We start from the raw sequence: 26,929 nt of genomic DNA, 5'->3' as shown, positions 1-26,929 counted from the left end.
GGGTTCCCAGTAGCAGGTGATTTGCTCCTACAGAGTGAGCGTCAGATTCACCAGAGAGTTTCTGGTCATCCCTTAGTAGACCTGCAGCTGTTGCATGAATGGGCACACCTTGCCTGCTCTTGGTAGTGTTGCACACATGGTCAAACCGGGTAGGACCACAGTTGATGGTTCTTCCCAGCAGCCTCAGCGTGTTCCAGCACCGTGAGGTCTAGCCGATTCCAGTGTCTGGTGTCTTCAGTGGTAGAGTCTTCCCACTGGCTCTGATGATCAGCCAGCTCTGCTGTGATATCCTTGAATAGGTCCCAGGCAAGAGATAGATTACTCTATGGTAACAGAATCGCTACAACATGAGCAGATGTTCAGCTCCGTGAGTTAGTATCAGACTGATGCCTACACAAGCCGTGACTACCTGCTTTCACTGGCTATGGGGGGACTTTGCTCATGGCTCTATTGCTGTCAGGGTTATCAAGATGAAGTCTTTAGGCTTCTGAATGCACATTTCTTTCATTAGAAACGAGGTCGTGCATCTTCTCCATGAGGGGCTTGTGCTTTTTTTTCTTTTGTGAAATTCTTACTAATTTTCAACTGTTGGTCTGATTTTATCCATGAGAATTCCTTAAGTGTTTTTACCGTGTGTGCGATGAGTTGAGGTAGGGATGGGTGTGGAAATCAGAGGCCAGCTTGCAGGCATGGGGACATTTCTGCCCTCAGGGGTCCTGGGGACTGAATTCAGGGTTAGGGTCTTCAGGCTGTGTCGGGTGCCTGTATGTTGAGCCGTCTTACAGACCCCATGAGAGCTCTTCAGACATCCCAGAAGCCAAGGATTTACACAACAGCTAACTGTTGCAAGCATCTTGTTCACTCTTTGGACAGAGAGGTGAGGAAGAAGTGGTAATGTGGGTTTCTTGTTGGGGGAACTGGGTAGGTGATGGTAGGAGCCAAGTCTCTAGAACAGAGGTGAAGACAGGGCTAGGAGGGAAATGAACTGATTGCCTCCTGGGCAATGTTCTGTGCAATATCGTGACGGAGTTGCCTTAGAGAAACTTGCATCTGGGAGTCTGTTCTGGTTTCCTTTCTGTTGCTGTGACCAATGCTCTGACCGGAAGCAACTTAAGGGCTTAATTTAAGCTCATGTTTGTAGGTAACAGTCTGTCACCCATGGAAGGAAGCCGGGCAGGAGGCTGGAGCAGAAACCATGGAAGATGTTCAGCTCCGTGAGTTAGTATCAGACTGATGCCTACACAAGCCGTGACTACCTGCTTTCACTGGCTATGGGGGGACTTTGCTCGCGGCTCTGTTGCTGTCAGGGTTATCAAGATGAAGTCTTTAGGGTTCATACTGGCACTCGGGGTTGCTTCCCCTGACTCATGTAAGCCGGGACCACCTGCTCAGGCTGGCGCTGCCCTGAGTGGACTGAGCATCAGTCAAGGTCACCCACACATGGCCACAGACAGGTCTGATCTGCACAGCCCCCCCCCCTTCCCAGGGACTCTCAACTGTGTGGAGTTGACAGTGAAAACTAACAAGACAGGCTCCACACTCAGGCCTTTTCCTCTCTGCCTCACCAGTCACGGGAAGCCTACATGATGGGTCTTACCAAGGAGCAGTGTGGTAATTCTCCTGACTTATTTGTCTCCTACCCACCCCAACATCTTGTCCAGGCCACCGAGTCTCTAAACCTCTGAAATAATTCTTAGTCACAGGACACTCTTGGCATTTCATGTCAGTTATTATTACTTTATTACTTTTTTGGTCTCATACTACATTCAATACAGTACATTTTATTTTGAAAACCATCCAACACATCTTGTAATATGTAGCATTCAAAGCATTTGCCTATGTAAACTTTAACTACCCATTGATACATACTTAACCACACAAGTTCTTACATATACAATGAAAATCGTACAAAAAATACATCTAGGAGTTCCACTTTGTACAGTCGGTCATTAAATAATATTTAAACATGCATGTCTAGGTTCCTGTGAGTATTCTGAGTTATGAAATTCCCTTGGGAAGGTGGTGGTAAGTTTGTTCTGACAAACTTGATTTGCCATCTCACCTGGACTGCATTTGAAATAAAGGAGCTCAGGTGAACTCAGAACTGATGAGCTTAGAGCTAGGGAGAAGGAGGGTGTGTGGAGCAGGCTGGGGCATGGCACATGCTGAAGAGATTAGTACCTGCACATAGCTTACAGAACAGAGCTAGGAGAGCCGTCATAGCTGCCTGAGGGAAGATTCGGACCAGCTCTTAGAGAATTGGGAAGCCTTGCTGCTGGAGTTACTTTTGTCTCAGGACCAGGCCTTGTCCATCACCCTGTAGTGGGAGTAGCAGCTGATGGGACCATGGTCAGGAGAAACAGGGACAGTTAGGACTAGCCGCACACTGGGTAAAGGGAGGTGGAGAGACCGTCTCTCTGCTGTCCATCGGTCTCAGCACTGTGGCGAGTGGCTTCTCTCTAGTTACGGAGCTCTTTTAGACCTGTAGGAAGAGGAAAGTGTACTGAGTGGAGTCGACTCTGCCGTTGGTTTGGGAACCCAAAGACCCTCGGGCAAGAGGCCTGGTGTGTTTTCATCTCTACAATCTCTATGCGTCACGGGAGCTGGGACTTATGTTTGTTTTTGTTTTTTTAAGTGAGGAAATGGGGGACCATTTGGCAACATTACCCGGACAGTTATAACTGCTTCACTTCTAGACACTAGGAATGTATGCCCTAAGACGACACCTCAGTGTCTGTGTAAATGGAGGGAAAAGGCACATGCTGGTGCCACGAGTTTAAGGCAGACACCCTCGGCAGGGCCCAGGGAATGGCTACTTCCCCGTCTGCCATTTCCTGAGAAAGCAACAGCAAACCTACCTTCTTTGGCTCACCGCTTTCAATAAGCTCTTGATGGCCTCAGATTCCGGATTCAGACACCTCTTCTCATTGTTCTTTTTCATTGTGGCACTGTGGACATAAGAGTGAGGTCCTCAGATTAACGTCAGGTCAGCAGAGCTGATGGCCCTGCAGGTCCCTGTCAGAATTCAGGCATGGTGCCTTAGACGTAGAGTCCTCAGGGACCCCGGTCCTTCCCGATCTCCCTCTAGGATCTACCCTGTGGTTACGGAAGGGGCGTTATCGGCAGGTGGGATTGTACTCACATGATCTCAACATGCGGACAGGATAGACTTGCAGGAATGATTTCAAGTTTTCCTATGGCCCTGGGTCTCAGCGGCTGTTCATGGAAGTCGATGCAGGTGCAGCGCACCGTTCTTGCGAGAGGGATCCCTGCAGGGAGACAAGTGGTAAAGCCACCGTTTCATTTCAGGCACTTAAAACAGGTGAGGCAGTGTTTAGCAGAACCTGCCCCATATTGTCATGCAATCTGTGGAGAGGTGCATCCCGTGGTATCATAGGCTGAATGGTCAACTATCTGATCATGGTGAGGAGAGATCTGCAGCTTGTCAGTTAGGAAATCCCGCCCTTAGGTAATATGCATAGTATTGGTTAGGCTCAGGTAAGGAGGCATCTATGTCTTACTCGGTCTCTCTCTTCCAGCTCTCTCCTCTCTTCTCCTCCCTCCCCCTTTCCTCTTTGTCCCCTTCCTCTTACTCTGTTTTTCTCTGACTTCAACCAGCATACGATACATTCTGCAGGCTGAAGGGATTTCTTCCTGCTCCCCTCTTTAGAGTACACACTAAAGCTTAGATACGTACTGTGTCTAGAACTGAGCTCAGTCCTCTTTCTGACTCTGATAATTAAATGGCCTTGGTGGCCCTTACCTTGAGTCCCACTCAGACTCAGCAGCACGAGGCAGAGAACGACAGCAGCACTTGGGTTCATGGTGCTTCTGGAAGGTTGGCTCGGGATGTGGCTGGGCTCGAATGTAGCTGGGCTCCGGATGTAGCTGGGATTGGAATGCAGCTCAGCCGAGGGTGAAGCGCTTCATGAAGTGCAGGCTACTGTTCAGTATTTATGTGCACAGAGTTTCCCTCCCTGAGTCTTGATTGGCTGACTTGGGAGATGACTCAGCAGGACTCAACAACCTTCGAGGGAAGTTCCCTGATGTTAAACCGAGGACACTGCTTGTGTTTATAGTGACCCATGAGCTTGGAATTTCCCTCTTTCCTGCCTGTGTTCCTTTTTGATTTTTTATGAGTGAGTTAAGTTTCACTTTCCAAAGCGTGAGCTCTTTGAGAAAACAGATGCAATGCTTTGTAGAATACATTTGAAAATGGCTTTGAGGCTCATCTTTCTTCTCTCATAAATAAAACATAGAGCTGATATTTAAGTCCGGTCCTAAACATGGTTTTTATATTTGTTGATTTGCATTGTTTATTTTTGCATTATATCTTTGTGAAATTTGTCTGTTTACCCTATACAGTGCATTATAAAATACTTTTTAAATTTTATTCCATTTATAAAAAAAATAAGCACACACCAAATTTAGCCAGATCCAAAGTCTATACAATTGAATGAACTTGCACACAGTTAGAATAGGCATTGGGAACAGAAGCTGGGAAGCGGAAATTTTACACCACGTGCAGGTACTGGCCACGAGTTACAAAAGGGATTGCAAAGTTAATCATTACTCCAGTTCTGATTCTGTGTCGTGGATGTTTGGATTGATTTCTTTGTGAGTGGGCAGTAACGGTGTCAAGGACGAAAGTGAACGTGGGTGTCACTCTGCAGAGCAACCAAAGCAGCAGATAGCTGGAACCCAGAAGAGTACATACATAGAGGTTACAGTGATGAAGGGGAATTTCCCTCTTTCCTGCCTGTGACTTGCCCTGGGATTGGGATGGGAGCTTCCTATGGGGTGTACTGGTTCAACACTTAGCATCAGAGACCAAGAATGAAACCTGTGTCCACAAACTGGGACTGTGACACAGAAACCCTGCCACCAGAACAGGGAGGAAGTTGCTGCTTGGGAAAGATGGAAATTTCTAGAGAGCTAAATCCTACATTGATGTAGTCCAAGGACTAGAATAGAGCTAAACTTTCAAGGGAACAAATCATGGGACAGCTGTGGAATCTGGAAGAACAGTTGGAAGGGAATGGGGCAGGGACAGAAGCCATGAGACTTTCATTTTGCGAACTTCTGATGAGGAATGGCTACTGTGAGAGGGTGCCAAGAGCAGTCTCTCTGAACCTGCTTCTGCAGAATAGACTGCAGTGTAGGAACCTCAGAATTTTAGAGTGGGGAGAGGTGCTGGCAGTTTTACATTAAACAAAAAAGATACATGGTGACAGTGTTATTTTTATATTGTACAAGTTCTCAGTCAAGATGTTAAGGAAAACAGATCTGAGAATGTCAAGGAAAAACAGCAAATGGATAAATAGTCCCTTACTAAGGAGAAAATAGTTTAGTAAATATTACGTAGTGTTAAGCTCTGTTGGTCATGAGTTTTTTTCTCATTAAACCCCTTTAAGACTCCAGAACCTCCATTTCTGTGGCCCCTGCTCTCTAACACTTGGTCATGCAGTCTCTCCAAAGAGCAAATCCATGGATCGGGCTCCTGATGTCCCTCTGTCTGTCCACTTGGCCAAAGTCATCTTTGAGGTTTCTTTGGTGTTTCTGGAAAAAACACCTAGGAGAGGGTTAAATTGGACTTATACCAAATTTCATGCTAAAATGAAAGTTACTGCAGCATACATGTATTGCACATACACGTTGCCTAATAAACAGTCACTTGTACTTGAAAGCAGACCTGTTGACTAGCACAGATCATTTTGCACTGAATTCTGACAGATTATAGCAAGTATGGTATACATATCATGGAATTTTTGTGGATGGGAGAAAAATGTGCATTTCTTCCTAGATATTCAAATCTGTAAAAAAAATTAAAAACAAACCAATTATACAGTTCATGTCAAATGACTGAAGTGTTATCTAATGTGAAAGTTCCTAAGAGCCAGTTCCCTAAAGGCAGAAGAACTTTGATGATCCTGGAAGAACAGTCAGCATCAGGCGAGCCTTAAGAGTAATCTCAGCACTTGGGAGGCAGAGGCAGGCAGATCCCTGAGTTTCAGGCCAGCTTGGTCTACGTAGTGAGTTCCAGGATAGCTAGGGCTACATAGAGAAGCCATCTCTCTCTCTCTCTCTCTCTCTCTCTCTCTCTCTCTCTCTCTCTCACACACACACACACACACACACACACACACACACACACACTCAAGAGTGAAGTGTACTTACAGGTTGCCTGTGGTAGTACACACCTTTAATCCTAGCACTTGGGAGGTAGAGGCAGGTGGATCTCTGAGTTCAAGGCTGGACTTGTCTATATAGAGAGTTGCAGAGCAACCAGGACTATGTAGAGAGCCCATCTCAAAGAAAAACAAAACAGAAGAGTGGGGTGTGCTTAAACAAATGACCAGGAGAGGAATCATATGCAAGTACAAAAGTCAGAAGTCACACACACACACAGACACACACACACACACACACACACAGGGAAAACCAACCAGCCAGTCCAGAAGCTTGGAAGAGTGTATGAGGTAGTGGTCCCTGGGTAGGATCTGAAGTTGAGTTTTGCAGGTTCAGAACACCCATTGTCCCCATTCTTCCAAGTAAGCACGATTTTGGAGATCTGATTATACTAAACAAATCTGATAAAGACCAAAACGAATTATTTTTATTATTATTACTATTACTATTTTGGTTTTTCAAGATGGTCTTACTATGTAGTCCTGGCTGCCCTGGAACTATGTAGATCAGGCTAGCCTTGAACTCAAAGATATCCATCCACCTGCCACCTGCCTCCCAGTGCTTACAATTAAAGGCCTGTGCCACCATGACCACCCTAAGATGCAAACTAAAAAGTTTGTTCTTTGCTGGTGTGGGCCTTGCCACAGCTGGGATGAGTGGCTGAGGTGGCTCTATGCAGGCCCCACTGGTATCCCAGTGCCTGGGAATGTGAAGTGGCAATCTGTGTTCTGCCTGTGTGAACAGAAACAAGTCAAAGATTTCCTCTCTTGCTTTGCATGGGAGCCTGCTCAGGGTATCAACCTCAGGGATAGAACCAGCGTGGGAAACCATTCCAGAACATCTGTAGCAAACTGCTGTTAATGGTCCCGTCACTGCTATCTAAATGGGGTAGTTGAATGGAAAAGAAAAGAAAACTGATCACCTTTAAAATACAAATTTTCTTTCAGCAGTTCTCAAGGCTTTTGGCACTTTTACTTCACTAGTATTTATTCACTGTTCATGGCTCGCTTAGAGAGGGGGGGGAGAGGGAGAGGGAGAGAGAGAGTGTTAAAGAACTTAGTTTCAGTTTCCAGTTCGTAGATTTGGCTTGTGATTACAGCCCCAGACCAGAGAAATAAAACCCAATAAAAACAACCTGTTCTTAAATGCTTGTGAGCACAGATCCCCCTAAAAAAAAAAAAAAAAAAAAAAAAAAAGGACTTTCTGAGAAATGAAAGCACTTAGAAGAAGCTCAGAACCAGAGGCTTCAGAAGCTTGTAGATGGGATTCCCCTTGCTGCAGGGTGCCACTCCGTCCCAAGTCCAATGTCAGCAACTTCCCGTTTGCAGCTCTGACTTGGCAGTGGCTGGGTGGACTGCTCCAGTGCTTCTTGATGACACGCACACTCTTCATTCCCTGGCAGCCTGAGCCCAGGGCAAAGGAGGTGTCAGCAGAGGGGTGGCAGACACAATCATTTTAGGGAAATCTGAGGATGGCAGATGTGTTGCTCATTCCAGCTGTTCTCAACCTGTGAGTTGCAACCCCCACATCAGTTAGTTACATTAAAATTAATAGCAATAGCAAAATCACAGTGGTGATGTAACAATGAAAACAATTTCATGGCTGGTGGGCAATGGAACACGAGAAACTGTATTAAAGGGTCATAGCATTAGGAATGCTGAAAAATTTTTGTTATTCTTCCAGACAGGGTTTCTCTGTGTAGCTTTGGCTGTCCCGGACCTCACTCTGTAGACCAGGTTGGCCTTGAACTCACAGAGAGCCACTGTTTTAGACCATGCCGTAACTAGTTTATATTTTGGTGTGGGGGATCTAAACCAGAACCCTAGACATGTTTGGCAGGTGCTGGACCACTCAGCTATGTCTTAGCCCCAGCTTTTGTTTTGTTGCAGTGGTGGAGTCCTTGAAAGAAGGATACAGTTACTGTTGATGTCTGTTCACTTCTCTACAGAGTTCATAGGCTGTAGATAAGTCCGCACTAGAACTGACGACCTCTAGGAGAGGGCTTTGACTGGTCAGTCCGTTTACCTGATGAATAAATAATTGCACAGAGTGGATGCACAAGCAAGGATACCCCTTTCAGTGTGCTGGGGGACCCTGAAGGTTAAAACAAAGGGAGACAGGAAGACAAATTCTTACAGATGATAAAATCGCAAAGAAAACTCTAAAGTAGCACATTTAAAACCAGTTTAGTCAGATATTACTAACAACAAGTGTCCTGGGGGTAGGGGAGCATCTACACGAGAGGCGAATAATTTTAAGATGTATAAAAATAGTAGCAATGATGCTTAAAGTCAACAGCAGCAAGCAAAATGGATCTTCGCCAAGTGCAGATTCTATCACCTAAATAATAACATGTTTACTAGCTCATGATTACCCCCGTGACAGAGTTCAGCAGCCAAAAGCCAGCCAAATGGCATCTTGTCTGGGCATGTGTATTTGTTCGAGTGGCTGCAGGCATAGCATTGTGTGTGTGCTTCCTGGCACTGAGATGCTGGCAAGTTTTATGCTCATGTTCCAGTCCCTGCCAACCTTGTCTGGGGTATTCAAATGGGGGGAAAAAAAGAAGGAAAATGATAACTTAAAATTTTATTATTTTCTTTCAATAATTCTCAAGGCTTTTGTTGCGATTGCTTTGCTAGTATTTGCTGTTCCGGGCTCACTGTGAAAGAAAATCAGAGTTAAAGAACTTAGTTTCAAGTCAGATGTGGTGGCACACACATTTAATCCCAGCAATCTGGAGGCAGAGATAGGAGGATCTGTGTGAGTTTGAGGCCATCCTGGTCTACAAGAGTGAGTTCCAGGACAGCCAGGGTTGTTATACATAGAAACGCCATCTTGAAAAACCAAGCCAAACCAAACCAAACAGAACAGCTTAGCTGAGTTTCCATTTCTGTTGATTCAGTCTTCCACATTGAGAACCAGAGCCCAGGATAGGGTTTTTGTTGAATTTGGAAGACAGTGTAGCAAAGAGATAGATGGACACAGGATCTTGATTTGGGCGGAGAGTGCTTAACTCCCCATGTTACAAATGCATGCACACACATGGCTTAGGAGTAGTTTAGTGTCACTAAGTAAAGTGACGATCCAGCCTGCACACCAGAGGTCCATAAAAAATAATGCTGGGTGAGTGGCACATGCCGTAATTGCAGCACTGGGGAGGCTGAGGAAGGTGGACCACTGTGAGTTTGAAGCCAGCCAAGGCATGTAATGAGTTCTAGGTAAGCCTGGGCTTCAGAAAGATGCCCTGTCTCAAAAATCAGTGGATGACGGTGATGATGATGATGATGATCATGATGATGATGATGATGATGATGATGACAATAACTTGCCACAGAGCTCTTAGGGAAACAGCGTGAGCCATGCTTTATTTAGATTCCTGGTTCTTTCTTTGAAGAGAATGCCAAGGAAAATGTATCCTAGTCAATCAGTAGTCATTCATACCTCTAATCCCAGAATTCAGACTGCTAAGGCAGGGGGATTGCCACAAGTTTGAGGCCAGTCTGCCATACCTCATGAGTTCCAGGTTACAAAGTGAGCCACTTTATTTCTATAAAACAAAGCAAGAAATATGTGATAGTGGAACTGTGCCAGCATTTTCCTGAACTACACATCTTAGGTACTAGGAAGCTCCTGACACTACCTTGGGCATTAAGCGGTTGTGATATTTTGAGTCAGTGAAGTGACTGAAGGGCCTCCATCACCATGGTATTTAGAGGGCGTCCATGAACTAACAAGGAGACCCAGAAAGCCATGACTGACGTGGTAAATGAAATAGCAGAAATGGTAGGAGAAAAAGCCAAGGTTAGGCAGAGAGTAGGAGATGGGGGTGAACCACCTTTCTCCCTCTTCTGGCTCCCCCGCCCTCTGGCTTTGTTTCTGTCTCTCCTTTTCCACCCCTCCTTTCATGTTCTGAAAGGTGCCAGCACGGATAATCTCAGTAATGGATGGTTTGAACTGTAGGGTATGAATGGTGGGGGGCTTTCAGACCAGTTACCCATGCAAACTGCTTAGCGTTAGAATTTATTAAAAAATCATGAAGTTGAATCAACATTTGCTGCATGTTCTCACCTGGGAGAGGCAGTGCTGTTTTATTTACTCGGTTTACTAAAGACTTAGACTGTTTTGAGCAGCTCAGTAATGTTCCACAGCAGGATTCCAGCCTGAACCCAGGCAGCGTATGTAACTCCAGAGCCTCTCGGGCACACTGCTATGCTGCCTGTCTGTTAGCCTTGCTCTCCCTGTCTGTTGGCAAGGAAAATGAATGACGTGGATCTGTAAATCAGGACATTGGTTTTCTCAACTTGAGAAGCGTGAACTGAGGAAGAAGCAGTTCTCTTATGCTGGCCAAGGTCAGAGGACGTGCATAACCCACAGGGGCTTCAGGAAAAGAGAAGATGGATGCAGCCGTGAATCTGGGGAGATAAAGTTTTGTCTTTCAATGAGAAATCTTTTACTATAAATGTTAAAGTAACAAATTCATGAGCCTTGTTGTGGAAGTCAAGCTGATAATCCATAACTAATTATATTATAAATGAAAAGTGCTCATAAGCAGGTAGCAGCGAATGAAAAAATACCTTGTGCGAGCTGATGGTTGTGTGCTAAATTAGTTGGTATAAATCCGTAACAGAAACGGAGCCTCCTGGCTTCCTGGTCGTGGCTCTTTGGGGCTCTGTGCTCTGCTTCTACTGTGGATTCTCTCACCCAATATTAACTTAGCTCAAGCCCTTTGTATTCCCCCCCCCTTTATTAAAAATACTCATTTATTATAAATAAATCCTGATTACAGTTTCCAACCACCCCTCTACCCCCTTCCTCTCTCCTCCCCTCCTCTCTGGATTGACTCCCTTTCTGTGTTTCATTAGAAAAGAACAACTTCTAAGCAGTAACAACCAAACACGACAAAATAAAACATAAACAAAAGTCATCCCATCGAGGCTGGACAAGGCCACCCAACAGAAAGTAAAGAGCCCAAGAGAGCCATAGCGCATGCACAGAGGACCTGCTGCAGACCCGCATCTGCCCTGTGCATGGTGGCTGCTGACTCTTTGGACTTCCTATGAGCTTTGCCCAGGTGATTTAGAGAGCCGTGTTCTCCTGGTGTCCTCCACACCCTCTGGTTCTTACACTCTTTCTGCCTGCCTTTCAGGGTTCTCTGAGCTCTTGAGGGGAGAGATTTGATGGAGAGGCCCTATTAGAGTTGACTGTGTGTTCCAAGGTCCTGCACTCTCTGCGTATTGTCTGGCTGTGGGTCATCTGCTGCTGGGAGAGCTGCTCTGTTGCTGTCTGAAAGGCTGATCTATGAGTGTCCCTGAATGTTGTTTGGAGTCATTTTACTGCTGTGTTCCTTTAGCAGAGCAGCAGTATTTGGCTTTACCCCAGGTCTCTGGGCTATCTAGTCTCCGTTCTTAGTCACTCAGTCAGTATCGAGTATGGGTTCCTTCTTGTGAAGTGAACCTCGGGTGAAGGTTCTCTGTAGGCACCAGTTTGCCTTCTCCGTGTTCAATGGGCTGTGTGGGTGTTGTCTTCAGGAATGGGGCCCTGCTGTCAGTTTGTAAAGAGCGACTGTAAGTGTTTCTGCCCAGATGGAGAGGTATCCTGTGACTTGGAAGCCCTGGAACCATCTCTGAGAGGAGACAGTATCCCAGTGGAAGGGCATCCTGAGACACAGGAGCTCTGGAAGGAAGCCTCCTCAGCAGAGAGGTTGCAGCTCCCAGGGGAGGGGACGCCCAACCGAACTGAGCAGCTCAGGAGCCTCAGCCCTGCTCCATGTCTTCTCTGTTTCTTCTCCTTTCAGCTTCTTCAGGCAAGCGAGTCTCGCCAGGCAGGAAATCTCACGAAAGGCATTTATTGGAGGACCTAGGGTGTGGAGGGACAAATCCATAGATGGCTGTCCTCTGCTCCTGAGAGCGGGCAACAGGGAACTGGACAAAACGGCACTGCTTATATCGGAGTTCTGAGGGGGCAGAGTTTCTCAGGACAGAGATTTCCAGAGTGAGGATTGGTGGATTTCAAGACCTGAGCTTGAGGGAGCTCAGGGATTGGTGGCTTTTTCTGTTCAGGGTTTTGGCGGTTTTCTGCTTAGGGATTGGTAGCTTCCCCGAGTTAGGGTGGGGAATCCTGGACTGCTGCTGGCTTTTGCTGAGGCGCCATCGCTGTGGGGCCACTGGGGGTGGGGGAGGCTGGAGAGAAGGTGCTGCCAGGATGGACAGCTCCTGTGGGACAGCTCCTGTGATGGTGTTTCACAAAAGCTGTAGGGTGAGTCAGGAAAGAAGGTGTCATCACAGTGGACAGCTCCTGAAGGGCAGCTCCCACTGAGACAGGAAAGGTAGTGCACCACCGCGGACAGCTCCCGTGGCTCCTCTGACAGCTGCAGACTGAGGAGATGTGGCACAGTAATTTTTGACAGGAGCTATAATTTTGGACAGCTCCTGCGGGGCATTTTACTGCCATGGGTGGGTAGACTGGGAGGGGAAGAAGGGTTGGCTCCACTTTGACACACACACACACGTGTGTATGTGTGTGTGTGTGTGTGTTGTGTGTGTGTGTGTCCGTCTGTCTCTCTGTATGTGTGTTGTGCATCTGTGTGTGTGTGTCCATGTGTGTGTGTGTGTGTGTGTGTGTTGTGTGTGTGTGTGTCCGTCTGTCTCTGTGTGTGTGTGTGTTGTGCATCTGTGTGTGTGTCCATCTGTGTGTGTGTGTGTGTGTGTGTGTGTGTGTGTGCGCGCGCGCGCGCGCGCGCGTCTCAGTGGTTTCTGTGGTGTACTGCTCAGAGACTACATTGACCTATTGTTTTGGTAACAGCCTAGGTTGTTTTGGGGTGGGACTCATTTGGCCAACAACTCAATTGGATGTAACCCAGTCCTGGGTCGTTTGGTGACATGAGATAGCCAGTTGTGACTCTGTCTCCCTCATTACTTGGAGCCTCCATTAGGATCACCTTCAGACACTTCAGGAAGTTTCTACTGCACTCCCTTCATTCCTTCCCTTTACCCTGTCTCTCCTGCCTCTCCTCACCTGACCCTCTCCCCCGTTTTGACTCCCCATCCCCCACCCCACCCATAAAATCTATTCCATTTGTCCCTCCCAGAGAGATAGATCCATGTGTGCCCTCCTAGTCCCTTCCTCTATACCTGACCCTTCTGGGTCTAGGGGGTAGCGTGGTCATCATTTACCCAATGGCTAATATCCACATATAAGTCATCATTTACCCAATGGCTAATATCCACATATAAGCAAATACGTTTCTTTCTAGGTCTGGGTTACCTCACTCAGGATGATTTTTTTTCCAACTTCCACCCATTTGCCTGCAAATTTCATGATGCCATGTTTTTGTTTTGTCTTGATTTGCTTTTTAAAACATTTCTTCATTTCACACGTGCAGGGAAGGTGAGGACAGGTATCCCACAGTGCACCCTGAGGACAGCTGGTGAAAGTCAGCGCTCTTCTTCCACCGTGTACGTTCTGGGGATCAAACTCAGGCTGTCAGGCTTGGCAGCAGCTCTTTGACCCACAAACCCACCCACCAGGCCCTGTGTATGTGGTAATCCTGAAGAACCAGCGGTGTGGTCGGGTTCTTTAAATGAGCACCAGGAGGTCTCGTTTTAACAGCCAAGTAATGCTCTACCGAGTAAATGTACCTCACTTTCTCTATCCATTCTGTTGAAGGACATGGAGGTTTTCTCAGTCTTTGGCTATTATGAACAGACAGCAGTGGACATGGTTAAGCAAGTGTCCTTCTGGTAGAACAATTCCTGTCTTCCTGAGGAAGATGTCCACATTGGTTGTATGCGTTTGCACTCCCACCAGCAATGGAAGAGCATTCTCCTTGCTCCACGTCCTGGCCAGCATGAGCTATCACTTGTGTTATTGATCTTCTGATAGTGGTAACGTGGAATCTTAGGGTCGTTTGGATTTGCATTTCCCTGCTGGCTAAGGGTGTTGATCATTTCTTTAAGTGCTTCTGAACCATTTGAGTTTCCTCTATGGAGAATTCTCTGCTTAGATCTGCACTCCAGTTTTTATGTACCCCTGTTTTTAAATTGGCTTGTTTTTGTCTGTTGGGGTCTAGTTTCTTGGTTTGTGCATCTGTTGGTTTGCAGAGGTCTTGGGGTTTATTTGTGGATCTTGGAATCCTACTTGTGAGGGCTAAGGACCCCATTCTTCTCAGAAGAAAACTGACAACTGCAACAGTGACACCACTAAACCAAGCAAGCTAAGAAACATGCCGACAACAACTAACGCCAACAAATACAACACCAGTGATCAGAGAAGTAAGACGTGAAGACAGCACATACTTATGACGTTAAATGCTGTTGGAGGGGAAAACACAGAATAGTGAGTGAATGGAATAAAGAGATGGGGAGGGGAGAGAGTGGAAGAAAGAGCGAGGTTATATCAAAGAAAGGAAGGGAAGGCACAGGGGAGAGAAGAGAGCAAGAGACAGGAAACGTCTGACTGACAAGAAAGATAAATCTAAACAGCAAAATCAGATGGGCGTAGCAAGAGGGAGAGAAATTAACAATCTTTAAAAAAATAGAAAATGAAATACTGCCAGGCATAGAGTCCCACACCGCAACAGCATTGGAGCTGACTTTTGGGGTCTTCAAAGATTGGGGTCTGGGGTGGGGAGCGTGAAACTCTCTTTTTAGACTTAACACAAAACTGGAGTTGGAAATCACATCATGACTCCAGACTTGCCCAGCTCAGTCACCCCTGTCTTGAAAGTACAATTAGTGACTAAGACAAGAAGCACCTACTGTCCCCCTTCTGAAAAGACACCAGTTTGGTATTATTTAGAATCCAAAGAATGTGCTGACCACATCATAAATATTTAAGTTTATTAGATACACTCTCAGTTCTTTAAGAGCAGTTTTTTTTTAAATCAAAGATCCTAATACAATTCAACTCAGAATACACTAACTTGATATCTTTACATACTGAGAGCTGACAGTGGAAAATATGAAAAGGTTTTTGTTCTTAATTAAACAATTATATTTCTGTAAGATCAGGAACCTTTGTATGCCCAGTAAAAAAACAAACAAACAAACAAACAAAAAACCCTTTCAGTTTGTTGCATATGCAGTGGTCTCCAGTGTGCTTCAGACGGGGTTCGTCAATGGCATTTCATGTGTCGTGGCGTGCACAGTACAATGTACATGCTATGTGCTCAGAACTAAGGTTGTCCCAATGTCCCGTAACGCAGCATGGGCAAGCACAGCTACAAACACCTTGGCCTCCTCTTGATTTTTGAATTGAATTTTGGTTGTGGATTTAGAGATCCTGTACTATTGCCAGGGTTTTTTTTTTTTTTTTGTTGTTGTTGTTTGTTTGTTTGTCTTGGTGACTCCACATTCTGTTTCCTCAGCCATGGGCTGACAGTCACAATTGGAGAATGGACACTCCCGTGAGGGAGCTGGGTAGAGAGGACCCGTCAGAGTCCAGCCAGGTGTCATGGAGCCACTGGCAGGAGTAGCACTGCTGTTTCAGGTTTCTCCTGACAGTGTTGGTGTGCTGTCACTGAGGTTCAAAGTCCAAGTGCACACAGCCCGGCTGGGTCTTTGCTGTGCTTAGCAGGAAATCTCCTTTTGGTTTTCCATTTGGGCTCAACTCAGAAAGTCACAATATGTGATGTTTAACAAAGGTGAAAGGGGTGGGGTGGGGTGACTAGGAAGAATCCCTTTCACTCCTAAGTAAAGTTGAATAGATTTCCCCCCTAACATTTGAGTATTTCTTTTTATTTTATTAGGGTGTTTTTAGATAGGGCTTTTCTGTGAAGCCCTGGCTGTCCTGGAATACTGTCTGTAGATCAGGCTAGTCTTGAACTCTAGATCCTCCTGCCTCTGCCTTTCAAGTTCTGAAACTAAAGGTGTGTGCAGCACACCTAGGTAATTTCTTTTTATTTATTGATTTTTTAACAGTGCCTTTGATATCATATTTTTTCTCATCCCCCAACTCCTCCTCACTGAAGTATACTTTCTTTTTTTAAGTTTTTTGAGACAGGGTTCTCTTTGTGTAGCCCTGGCTGTTCTGAAAGACGCCTGGACCTCACAGAGATCTGCCTGTCTCTGCCTCCCAAGTGCTGGGATTAAAAGCATTTCTAAATATATTTCTAAAGAATTCTACCTGATGAAAAGTACCTGTGTGCCTCTAAAAAGAACAAATCTAAAGGCATCTCAATGTCCAGAAAGCATGTAGTTGTTGATGATTTAATGACTTATAGTGGCTTACTAGAGAAACATAATTTTTATTCTTTTCAAGGACAGTGCCAACCATCACACCAGTCACAGTACGACAAAGGAAAGGACCAAGTACACATTTACATATTTTTTTCAAAGGCAGAATAATGGAAAACAGACTCAAAGAGATGAATAGATTTTTTTTCCAACATTTTCTTTGGTGAGCAAAAGCAATTTATTTTAAAAATCTATCCAGATTATTGTCACTGATAAAACAGATAAAGCCAGATGTACAGGAAATACACATCTTTAGCCCTTTAGACTGCCTCAGTGGGAAGCCAGTGTGATTAACTCAGGAAACAGTAGTGTTCTCTTACTCGTTTCTACAGCGTAGAAATGTTTGCAGGGCACCTCATGAATGCTAAATCTTTTTAAATGTACAAGCAAGATGATATGTGGAATCTTCTTCCTAGATGTTCATGTGCCTCGTGTTATTTGGGGAAAGGGATGTTATTTCCATGAAAAATTCCTTGAGTAATGTTTTTCTACACTAGATGCTTCTGAATCCAACCAGCGGGCGGGCGGGATTCCAGTAACAATGTGTCCATTGTAACCATAGACGATAACTCGGAGTGTGCACACACAGAGACACATGACTCTTCGAGATAAATATTTTCATAGCCAAGCAGAATAGTTTAGAGGTATCCGACCTCCTAGCGAGTTCTGCAATCTGGCAAAACGGATGCATATTCCAAGACAGGAGAGGGTCAGCTTCTTGGCACAGAGCTCGAATTTGAGGGCCCATCACATGTTCTGGCGCCTTAAAAAATTCTTTTTTTGTATTGTCTGTAATGAGAAAATAAAGAGTTTTACTTGCTGGATTGTTTCGTTTCCTCTGTAATTAAGAGCTGACCTGTACGAACAACGTGGCGGGGGCTGGAGGGATGTTGCCAGGTTTAGCCCAGAACCACTTAACTAGATGGATGCTTCATGCGGGTTCTGTTAGAATGGTAATGGACTCTTCCCTAGGTCGCCTGTTTTCTGTGTTCCAGAGCTCTCATGGGTAAGGCACGTTCCGACCTGGTGGTCTCGAAACCTACCTGCATTATGAGGCGAGCTTGCTTGGATGTGGGGTCCAGGCACCTTTGTCCTTTATGAGCCTTCAGGGTAACACTGGTAAGGGAGACACAAAATAGTCTTAAACTTTGGTGGAGAAACATCCACAAAACAAAAGCACCCACACCATTGTCATCTCCATCACATACATCACTTCAACTTTGTCACAGCCGTTACTCGGGTAAATTACAGAAACTTCCTTGATTGCTGCCATTTTGACCACTTTCACTCCGCGGTCGATGCAAAGACAGCGCCCCCCTTTGAACATAACGAAGCCTGGAACAGACCACAGCGTTGGTTAGTCAGGGCTGTGAAGTGGACGGCAGACACATTTCTGTTAATCCCATCTGTGCAGACTGAAATTAAGTTTTTGAATCTCCCTATTATGTTTCTCTCTGCATTAGACTAATTTACTGTAGCTTTGATTATTCTGCTCCTTAACTTTTGTTAATTATTTAATTTAGGTTTTCTATTTGGATCAGGTTTGCCCCCAACTCACCACAAAGCTCAGATGACCTTGGACTCGAAGTACTCACTACTACATAGCAGGCCCCAGATTTTGGCATTGCCCAATCTCAGCTCAGCTTCCTAAGTGCTGAAATTGTATTACAGTGTGGGCATGCTACTATCGAGGCACTTTATTGCTTTAAATAACACCTACACAGTATACAGCACCCAGAGAACAAAGTGGCTATTCTGTATTTACCTTTGAATTATTTTATGACTGACTGAATGGGCATACAATATAGTTCACAGTCACTGGTGACCTGTTCTTTATGAAATGAGCAAATAGTTAACAGTTCTTTTGATCTTTGTCTTTCCACGTTCAAATTCTAGATTAAGACTAAGTATCCTAAATTGTATCGTCTTCCCCAGTTGAAACTGTCTTTGAGAGCTTCCAGGGAAACCACAAAGATTTGTTATTTCATCAGAGCAGCAAGGGTTCTAAAAATAGCTTGACTTGTCACATTAGCTTCATATCTTAATTAGCCCAGGTCTCTGTGATAATGGCATAAGAACCCAGGAGGCTCAGTTCCAGGTTCAGTTAGGGGAAATGTTAATATGTTTCTATTTAGAAACAATATCTTTGGGGGAGGCTTATGGAGAGTTGTAATATCCACACTACCCTTAAATCACTCTTGCCCTCGAGTGACATATTGATCAAACACCTATGACATTTCTATGACCATTGCCCCAGAGAAAAATTTTCTTTTCTTTATTCTGAAAGTATCAATCATAATAAATTAGCAGTCTCCTGGTTAAAACATTAATTTTTGGGGTTGGGGATTTAGCTCAGTGGTAGAGCGCTTGCCTAGGAAGCGCAAGGCCCTGGGTTCGGTCCCCAACTCCGAAAAAAAGAACCAAAAAAAAAAACATTAATTTTTCCAGGATACCAACATAATTTCATATAAGATTCTCCGAAGAGACATTAAGGGCTAAAGGCTCTTGCTAGATAATTGTCAGAAAATTAAGAAATCCATAAAACAATCATTTCCTTTAAAGATTTCCAACATTTGCTGCCATTTCTAGAACTTCTAATATGTGAGAAAATATTATTTAAGTACAATTAAAGAACTGTATATTTTAGAGAAAAGACATATGAAAAATAACCTAGGGCACAGAGAGGTTCAGAAGCAAAAGGTCCCATATACCTGGAACCGTTGTGGCCCAGATGATCATAGCCAGGGCTACGGCCATGCCCGTCCTGTTCATCTCAGCGGCAGCTGCAGCTCTCTGCTGTGGCTCTGGTGATCTTTCTTCGCAGAGAGCAGCAGGAAGGCTGAACCTGAGGAGCCTCACTCAGGAGCATTTATAGACCAGCCATCCTCAGAGAGTCAGGAATTTCCCCTCTTGACTCATGTAGCTTTCTTGCCTCCTGGAGTTTCTGTTTTGTCCCTAAGTCAGTGCTTGTGCCTGTCCCTGTCTGCTGGTGTTAAGAAAGCCACTGGAATTGGAGCTAGAATACTGTGTGCACGGTTGCTCACCACAGGGGAAACTGCTGCTGTAGGTGACTTTTCCTAGAAATGCCTTTGACTGAGTAGCAATTCTGGGCAGAGGCCCACAGACTCAGGAAGACCTTCCTGGTTCCAGGCAGCTCCTCCCGCCTCCCTCTCATAACCTCACAAGAGGACGTTTGGGTAAGGGATATAGTGTACAAACCAAGTGACCTTCATCTAACTTCACTTTTATTTTTTCTTCCAATTTCTTTCTTTTCTTTTTTTTTTTTTTCTTTTCTTTTTTTCCGGAGCTGGGGACCGAACCCAGGGCCTTGCGCTCGCTAGGCAAGCGCTCTACCATTGAGCTAAATCCCCAGCCCCACAATTCCAATTTCATGTCTGAAACACTCTCCCACTCCCACACATAAAACAGTTTATTTCTCTTTGACTTTTAAAGCTTTTTCTTTCCTTTTTAGAAAAGGCGTCTCTTAGTGCATATGCTTATATACATTCTGTTAAAACACAATCATTGGCGTTACAACCTTGAGTGTTCAGTTCATGTCCTAGCTTGGGGTGGCTGACCCAGCACAGCTTGTCATTGTCCACGGCACAGAAGCCAGTGCATCTCTTGGCTTGTGGAGATGTTGAAGGAAAGTTCGATGCTTTACGAACAGAGTTCAGACAACTGAGAAGAAAAGTGGGGACTTTGACCTGCTGTCGTGTGTAGGGAATTGTCTTGATTCTACCAGAGATCCAGAGCAGGAGGGGTTTTAAGACTGGCAGCAGGCAGGCTCCAATTCGGACATCCGTGCTTGGTGCCGAGAACCAAGAAACAGTAAATTATCCCTAAGACGCTGATGGGTGTGAATTACGCTCAAAACATCACTTACCTGGGCCAAAAAGGTGTTATCTTCACTGAAGCTCTGGGCTGCAGACTGTATACCCCAGTAGGACAGAGTCCTTAGCTGAACCAGTCCTAGGGCACCCTTTTAGTCCCAAGGATGTGCCTTCCCTGAGAACAAGGCTGTGTTCCGAATTCCAGTTTAAGGGTTTTGACATTTTGTTCATGTCTCCGTGACCCAAGTATGGGGGGGGGGGTTGGGAATTCCTCTGGAGAAGTAGAGACCAAAAAAAAAAAAAAAAAAAAAATGAGGCTGTGCTTTGGTCTCCAGCCTTGCCTCAAGCTTCAAACCAAGGGATCATTTTGCTGCTTTGGAAACTTCGTATAATGGGAGACCTCCATATCGGAAGCCATGTTTTCTACCAGAAGGTGTGCAGCATGCCATTGCTTCGTAGAGCTGGCCACTATTGGAAATCCAGAAAAGAAAGGATCTTCGTGCATCCAGTACTAGTCCACGGCTGTAGCAGAGCAGGTAAAGAAAGCAGCCTCCGGATGTCACTGAGAATCCTGACCGAGAGTCTGGGAAGCAAGCAGCTGTAGGAGAACAGCTACCCCCGAGGAAGAACCAGCCCGTCAATTTGTTCGATTTGAGCGAAAAGCAGGTAAGGAAATAGTCATCCACAGGAAGGGATGACAAGCCCCCTCTGTGACTTTGTTGGTTTTTCCTTGCCAGCTCTGAAGTGGAAAAGCATTTGGTGGTCACCAATGGAACATCTTGCTACCTGGCCCTGGCCAAAGGAGGCTCCTCTGATGACCGTGTACCCAGCCTGCCCATTGGACACTACCAGTGAGTTTCGGAGCTTCTGGCAGAGGTGGAGAAGACGTGGAGCAGTATAGGGTTACACTGAAATGCTTCTTCAAAAGTCAGGAAATTATAATTGAAAGAAATTAACAGAGCCATCACCTTCAGCTTCTGGTCATTCTCGTGCCCCTCAGCTGCTGTGTGACAGATGACATTAAAGACGGCTTCATCTCCCCCAGGCACAGGAGCAACAGGTAGAGCTGTTGAAAAGTGCACAGACCTCAGACATCAAACACTGCCCAGCCTGGAGCAGAGTAGTTTTCTGCTGAGCTTGACATAGGAGAAAATTTTCCACAGAATTAAAAAGAAGCTTCCTTCGCAAATTGGAAGGGAGTACTGGCCAGTGCAGCTACTCCCAGCATTCCTGTCAGAGCAGTAGGGACAAGGAGGCCCCGGCTTGCAGCTTCCAGAAAGACTTTGACCTATGACTTTGGACGACAAGCCAAAGGGAAGGGCACACCACAGGTCAACTGATGGCACAGGAGATTGCCACTGTGTTCTTAAAGTAAAACTACTGTCTCTCATGGGGGCTGCCCCCTACCTCTCTTCAGGCTATTCCCATGGACCGGCCAGCAGCAGGAGGCCTAGAACTGAGCATTTTATAAGATGTTATTCTGGGGCGCAGTGATATGTTAAAAGAACGTCCACTGCGTGCCTCTAAGAACGGCTCTGGGTCCCCACCTCCTCGCCAGCTTTTAACCCTTTGAAACTGGGTGCAATAGCTCATGCCTGTAACCCCAGACACTGGGGAGTTATGGCAGGAGGATTGCTGTGAGTTCAAGGCTAGTCTGGACAGCATAGTGAGTTCCAGGACAGTCTGGGCTATGGTGTGAGACCCTTTTCACCTCCCCATCATCGCCTTCCCCAAAATGCAAAAATAATGTTCCCCAAATCTTGTAATTAATAAAAAAAAAAAGAACACTTTTCTAAGATTGAAAAGAAAATATTGTCTCTTGTTCCTCTTAAGTTTTCTGAGTCTGTTTTAGGCGTGTCACTTATACAAAAACTAGCAATTTCAAAGCCAGGGCATTTATAAAAGGTACTTTAGGCTGCCACTGGTGGTTGTGTTGGGTGCACACCTTCAGTCCTAGCACTCGGGAGGTAGAAGCAGGCAGATGGTGAATTGAAGATCAGCTGGTACAAAGCCAATTCTATATTTGTAGATCATTTAGGAGATTGCAGGAGCAGACGGAGAAGAAAGGTCCTTTTTCCTCTCTGACGGTGACACAGGTGACCTGTAGGGCGGCTGCTGTTACCCCTTGTCACCCTAGAAGTGGAGGGGCTGTACCCACCATTTGCACATGGCCTGTCTGCTTTCCCTTAGAGAGAAAGCACAGTGTGAACGCCAAGGAAGGCTTCTTTTAACCTTCACTTCAGGTTCTCAAATAACAGAGCAGGGGGAGCTGGGGCAGGGGCTGTCGCCTTTCTTACCCGACTTGCAGCAGCTAAGGGAGAGCCCAGCCTAGGGGTAGGCAAGTGTTCTCTCTCCCGCTTCCTGCCAGTTATCCACTTTCCTGGAAAAACACCACCCTTTTACCTCAGTTCAACAAGTGCTCATTAATATTCAAGTGTGTTGACAACCCTGGCATTCTTACAGATACGGTCACCCGATTCCTTCTCGTGCACTGCAGTCTTCCCAACCTTTGGCCTTGCGCGCATAGGACTTCTGTTTGCTCTGCAGACACGTGACAGGGAGGGTTCAGGTAGGAGGATATTCAGGATTGGTTCTAAGGTGTTTCCAGCCTTGAAGTCTGATGTCACAGGAGAAAGGCTTTCTTTCGGAATATCCCTCACCCACACATCCCCTGTTCTCTCTGTAAAATCAGGCGTGTCTGACCGGGATTGTCCCGTCCATCTCCTGTTTTGAGCTCTTTAAACCACCATATCTTATCTTCATGATTTTTTTTTAATTGCTCTCTTGCTATAGAGTTCAGGTTGGACTAACTTGTGACTATCCTCCTGCCTCGTCCTTTCAAATGCCGAGAACATAGGCGTGTGCCAGCATGCTAGGCTTTTACTTTTTTAAAATAACATCTTTTCATATTATATAATTATTTCTTCTAATTTAATAGAACTGTCTGTCCTTGCCTAGCTTATCCAGGAATAATGTAAGCCACATCTGTGGTTTTAGATCTGACGGCTCAGCCGCTAAGAGTGCTGACTGCTCTTTCAGAGGTCCTGAGTTCAATTCCCAGCAACCACATGGTAGCTCACAACCATCTGTAATGGGATCTGACGCCCTCTTCTGGTGTGTCGGAAGACAGCTACACTGTACTCATACAAACAAAAATAAATCTTTAAAAAAGTAAAAGTAACTGAAAATAATTTAAGCAATATACTTTATGTAACTCAAAACATAAGAACTATGGCCTAATGAGCATCAAATGAGATCTTATTTATTTTTATTAAGTGTTAAAATTGAACCAATCACATACCAAATACTCAGTGGTCCTATGCCCTTAGTAACTGCCATACTGGACGGGAGGACCTAGTGTGTGCATGCATCACGTGTTTCGTGGGCCCTGGCTGCTGTGATGCTCACTCTAAAACAGCTCAAAGTGAAGGACAATGCGGATGCCATGACTTGGCTTCACGGAAACGTCTGTTTCCCTGAGAGTTTCCTGCTCAGCGTGTGCTGCCTCTCACTGGGTAAAAGCGAAAAAAGCACAAAGTATGGTTTGGTTTTGTTTTTAAAGAATTATCACTTCTAATGACACATTTGCAAGTGTGTCTGCATGGAGCGTGTACATGTGAGTGCAGATGCTGTCAGAGGCTGGCGGCTTCAGGGCACCAGGAGCTGGAGCCACAGGTCCTGAGCCACCCGTATGAGTGCTGAGAACTGAACTCAGGTCCTCTCTTAACCACTGAGCCATCCCCCCAGCCTTCTAAACTCCATATCCCATCCTCCCAGTGCTCTCAGCCTCTTTAGTTAATTCTCAAGTCGGATTGTTTCCTGTGTTATATTCCAGGCCCATCTCCTCAAAGGTTCCCATGGAATTTAAAGGAATAGCTTAGGAAATGAGTCTAATTTCTGTCTTTAAAAAAAAAAAGTATCATCTGTGTGGTCTGCTGAGCTTCTGTTCCTGCAATTAAACACTATGAACCAGAAGCAACCTGGGAGAAAAGGGACTTATTTCTGCTTAGAGGTCACAGTCTGTCATTGAGGAAGGCCAGGGCAGGAACTCAAGCAGGACCTGAAGCAGAGAGCATAAAGGAATGCTGCTGCTCCTGTCCATGGCTTGCTTCTTGCTCACTTTTTCATATATCCCAAGACTACCTGCCTAAGGAATAGTTCTGCCCACAGTGGGCTGAGCCCTCCTCACACGAATCAGTAATCAAGACAGACAAGCTAGTCTGATAGATGCGGTTCTTCACTAATGTAACACTAGGTAGTGTTACATTAACAATAAAAAACTAACCACGTGTGTGATACATTTGAGCTTTTAGTAATGCTTCCAAAGGATTGTTGACTTTAAAATGCTGGGACTGAGGGTGTAGTTCAGAGGTAGAGCGCTTGCATAGTGTGTCTGTAGGCTCTATGACCGATTGCTAAAATTCCCAGCATAGTTCTCAAAACCAAAGAAATTGATGCAAGTCATCTAAGTATAATGTCAACTCTTCCATACATTTCAGAAATGCACAGGGACTCCCTCCACCTAACCTTGTTCAGCTGTGTGCAGTGGACTAGAAATGGAAACTCTAACGTTTCCCTTTATTAGAAATGAGTGTGACGAAACAGGATCATGTTTGAGGTTATGGAAGGCAGATGACTCACTCCTGTGGGAAAGATTGCCAGAAGTCCAAATTGGCATGCCCAGACCGGAGACGGTGATAGCCAAACCCAGATCCTTTAACCTGCGTTAGTTATACTACAACACAGTGTTTTAAAGAGCTGGTGCTGAATTTGTTGTTGTTGTTGTTAAGACATTAACACGGTGGTTTCCTCACATTAAAATACTGACCCCGAAGTCAGAGAAACCCTGTACACCGTGTTCAAAGTGTCTGTCAGACCCTGAGTAAGACCACAATGAAGGAAACAAATAGAAACTAGAAATAAATCATAAAAACCCAAAAGTCCACTAAAACATGGAGAAAATGGTGCATTTTCTTGTTGCCAAAAAGAGCCCCAGAATGGTGATTTTTGGAAAAAGCTGTTTCTGAACTTAATCTCCTGGTAATTTGATGTAAAATGTTTTCAGAAAGTGCATTCTGCTTATGCTGTCTGATATCTGAAATAGATCTATCTGTCATGGTCCATTTCAGAATCACCACTTCATGTTTGATATGTGCTGTCCCAGACGTTGTCCCATTGGGCATATGCACAGAAACGAGGGGCAGTTTCAGTAGTCATCACCGTCTGACTGACCACAGCATGCTTGAGAGAACCATTATGAGCCATGGTCTCCGGCCTTGCCAGCATCTCAGAAGGGATGGAGTCCCAATTGTGGTTCAGCTCACATGAACAGTGCCAGAGTCTGTGCCGAGTCTGGCGCTAAAGGGAGGCACTTTAGAGAGACAGCTTTCGGCTTCCAGTGATCGGAGATTTGAAAAGCTGTTTGTGTGCATGCGAGCTCAGATGTCATTGGATGCACATATGTATGCGTATGGAGGCCTGAAGTTGATGTTGAGTGTCTTCTGGATTGCTCCATTTTATTGGCTGAGGCAGGCTCTCTTGCTGAACCCAGAGCTTGCCAATTCTGGCTTATTACCCAGAGTGCCCTGGGTCTGCCCGGCGGATGCCCCAGCACTGGGACTAGGGGAGCTCTGTCATGTCTGCCTGGCTTTTATGTGGGTTCTGGGATGTGGAATCCAGTCCTCTTCCTTACCAGGCAAATGTTTGATGCATTGAGGCATGACCTCAGCTTCTGATAAACAGTTACTGAGAGTGGATCCGTCCAGTTCGTGCTGGTCTGGCTGTGTTCAATCTACTGTGTATTTTGCTCTGTTAAGCTATGGTTGTTTTTTAAACTGCATGCTTTCATTGCTTTTGGAAATTGAGTTTGAGCAAAGAGAGTTTGAGCTGAATATTTCTCTACCTTATCTTAGAAGAAAAATTATCAGATAAAATAGTAGTCATTGCTTTAAAAACAAAAAACAAACAAAAAACCTGGGGGAAGCACAGTACATCAACATTGTTTTATGCATGATCTGATTCGTTTGTCTTGGGATGTTACTTTATGAAATTCACTACCAAGCTAATCATATTCACACATGATTAACCCATGCCAAAGCCGTTCACTTATTTTATTTTTAAAATGAATTTTTAAGTAATTGTGAAAGAAAGAAGAGGACATAAGTCTAAAAACTAATTGATTTAGAGCTTCAGGTTAGTTCAAAAGACCATATGCCAAAACTCAGAACCCAGGGCTGGAGTCATGGAGCAGTGGTTAAGAGCACTGGCTTTTCCTGCTGAACCAAGAACTCGGGTCCAGTCCCCAGCACCTCCATGGTGACTCAATCATCTCTGACTCTAGACCAGCGCCCTCTTGTGGTCTCTTAGGGCACCCAGCACATACATGGTACACAGACATACGTGCAGGCAAAACAACCATACACATGAAACGAAATGGAGAAACAATTCCAAACCCAGGGGGCGCCTTTGTGTTCTGTAGCGTTCCTGGTCAGACGGTTCCTCTTTCCTGTGTCCCCCGATCTCCTCCGGGAGTCTGCTGTCTTTTGCATGTATTTGAGCCAGGGACAGTATGTAGTACAAAACAACTTCAGTGTCACCATAAGCTTCAGAGAGAGCATTTTCCACCAACAAAGGCGTCTCTATGCGTGGCCTTCTGGTGGCCACCCAGAACGGAGC

The 26,929-nt window shown here is 45.3% G+C and overlaps 3 protein-coding genes and 1 pseudogene across 4 annotated transcripts in view; 2 read left to right on the top strand and 2 right to left on the bottom strand.

The window, feature by feature from the left end:
• Positions 1-26,929, top strand: part of Art3 (ADP-ribosyltransferase 3) — an 82,225-nt gene that overhangs the window by 10,783 nt on the left and 44,513 nt on the right. The window lies entirely within an intron of this gene.
• Positions 1,719-3,916, bottom strand: Cxcl10 (C-X-C motif chemokine ligand 10). The gene is made up of 4 exons (NM_139089.2): positions 3,764-3,916; positions 3,143-3,269; positions 2,859-2,948; positions 1,719-2,482 (listed from the first exon to the last, which is right to left on the bottom strand). The coding sequence occupies exons 1-4, from the start codon at positions 3,822-3,824 to the stop codon at positions 2,464-2,466; spliced, it is 297 nt and encodes a 98-aa protein (NP_620789.2). The 5' UTR covers positions 3,825-3,916; the 3' UTR covers positions 1,719-2,463.
• Positions 16,479-19,254, bottom strand: Cxcl11 (C-X-C motif chemokine ligand 11). The gene is made up of 4 exons (NM_182952.2): positions 19,133-19,254; positions 17,630-17,756; positions 17,465-17,537; positions 16,479-17,210 (listed from the first exon to the last, which is right to left on the bottom strand). The coding sequence occupies exons 1-4, from the start codon at positions 19,191-19,193 to the stop codon at positions 17,169-17,171; spliced, it is 303 nt and encodes a 100-aa protein (NP_891997.1). The 5' UTR covers positions 19,194-19,254; the 3' UTR covers positions 16,479-17,168.
• Cwf19l1-ps1 (CWF19 like cell cycle control factor 1, pseudogene 1) lies at positions 19,505-26,921 on the top strand (annotated as a pseudogene).

The sequence above is a fragment of the Rattus norvegicus genome, chromosome 14 (genome assembly GCF_036323735.1).
Source record: "Rattus norvegicus strain BN/NHsdMcwi chromosome 14, GRCr8, whole genome shotgun sequence".
Lineage (NCBI taxonomy): Eukaryota > Metazoa > Chordata > Mammalia > Rodentia > Muridae > Rattus > Rattus norvegicus.
The sequence above is the reverse complement of the archived record's forward strand: the minus strand, read 5'-3'. Positions and strand labels throughout refer to the sequence as shown.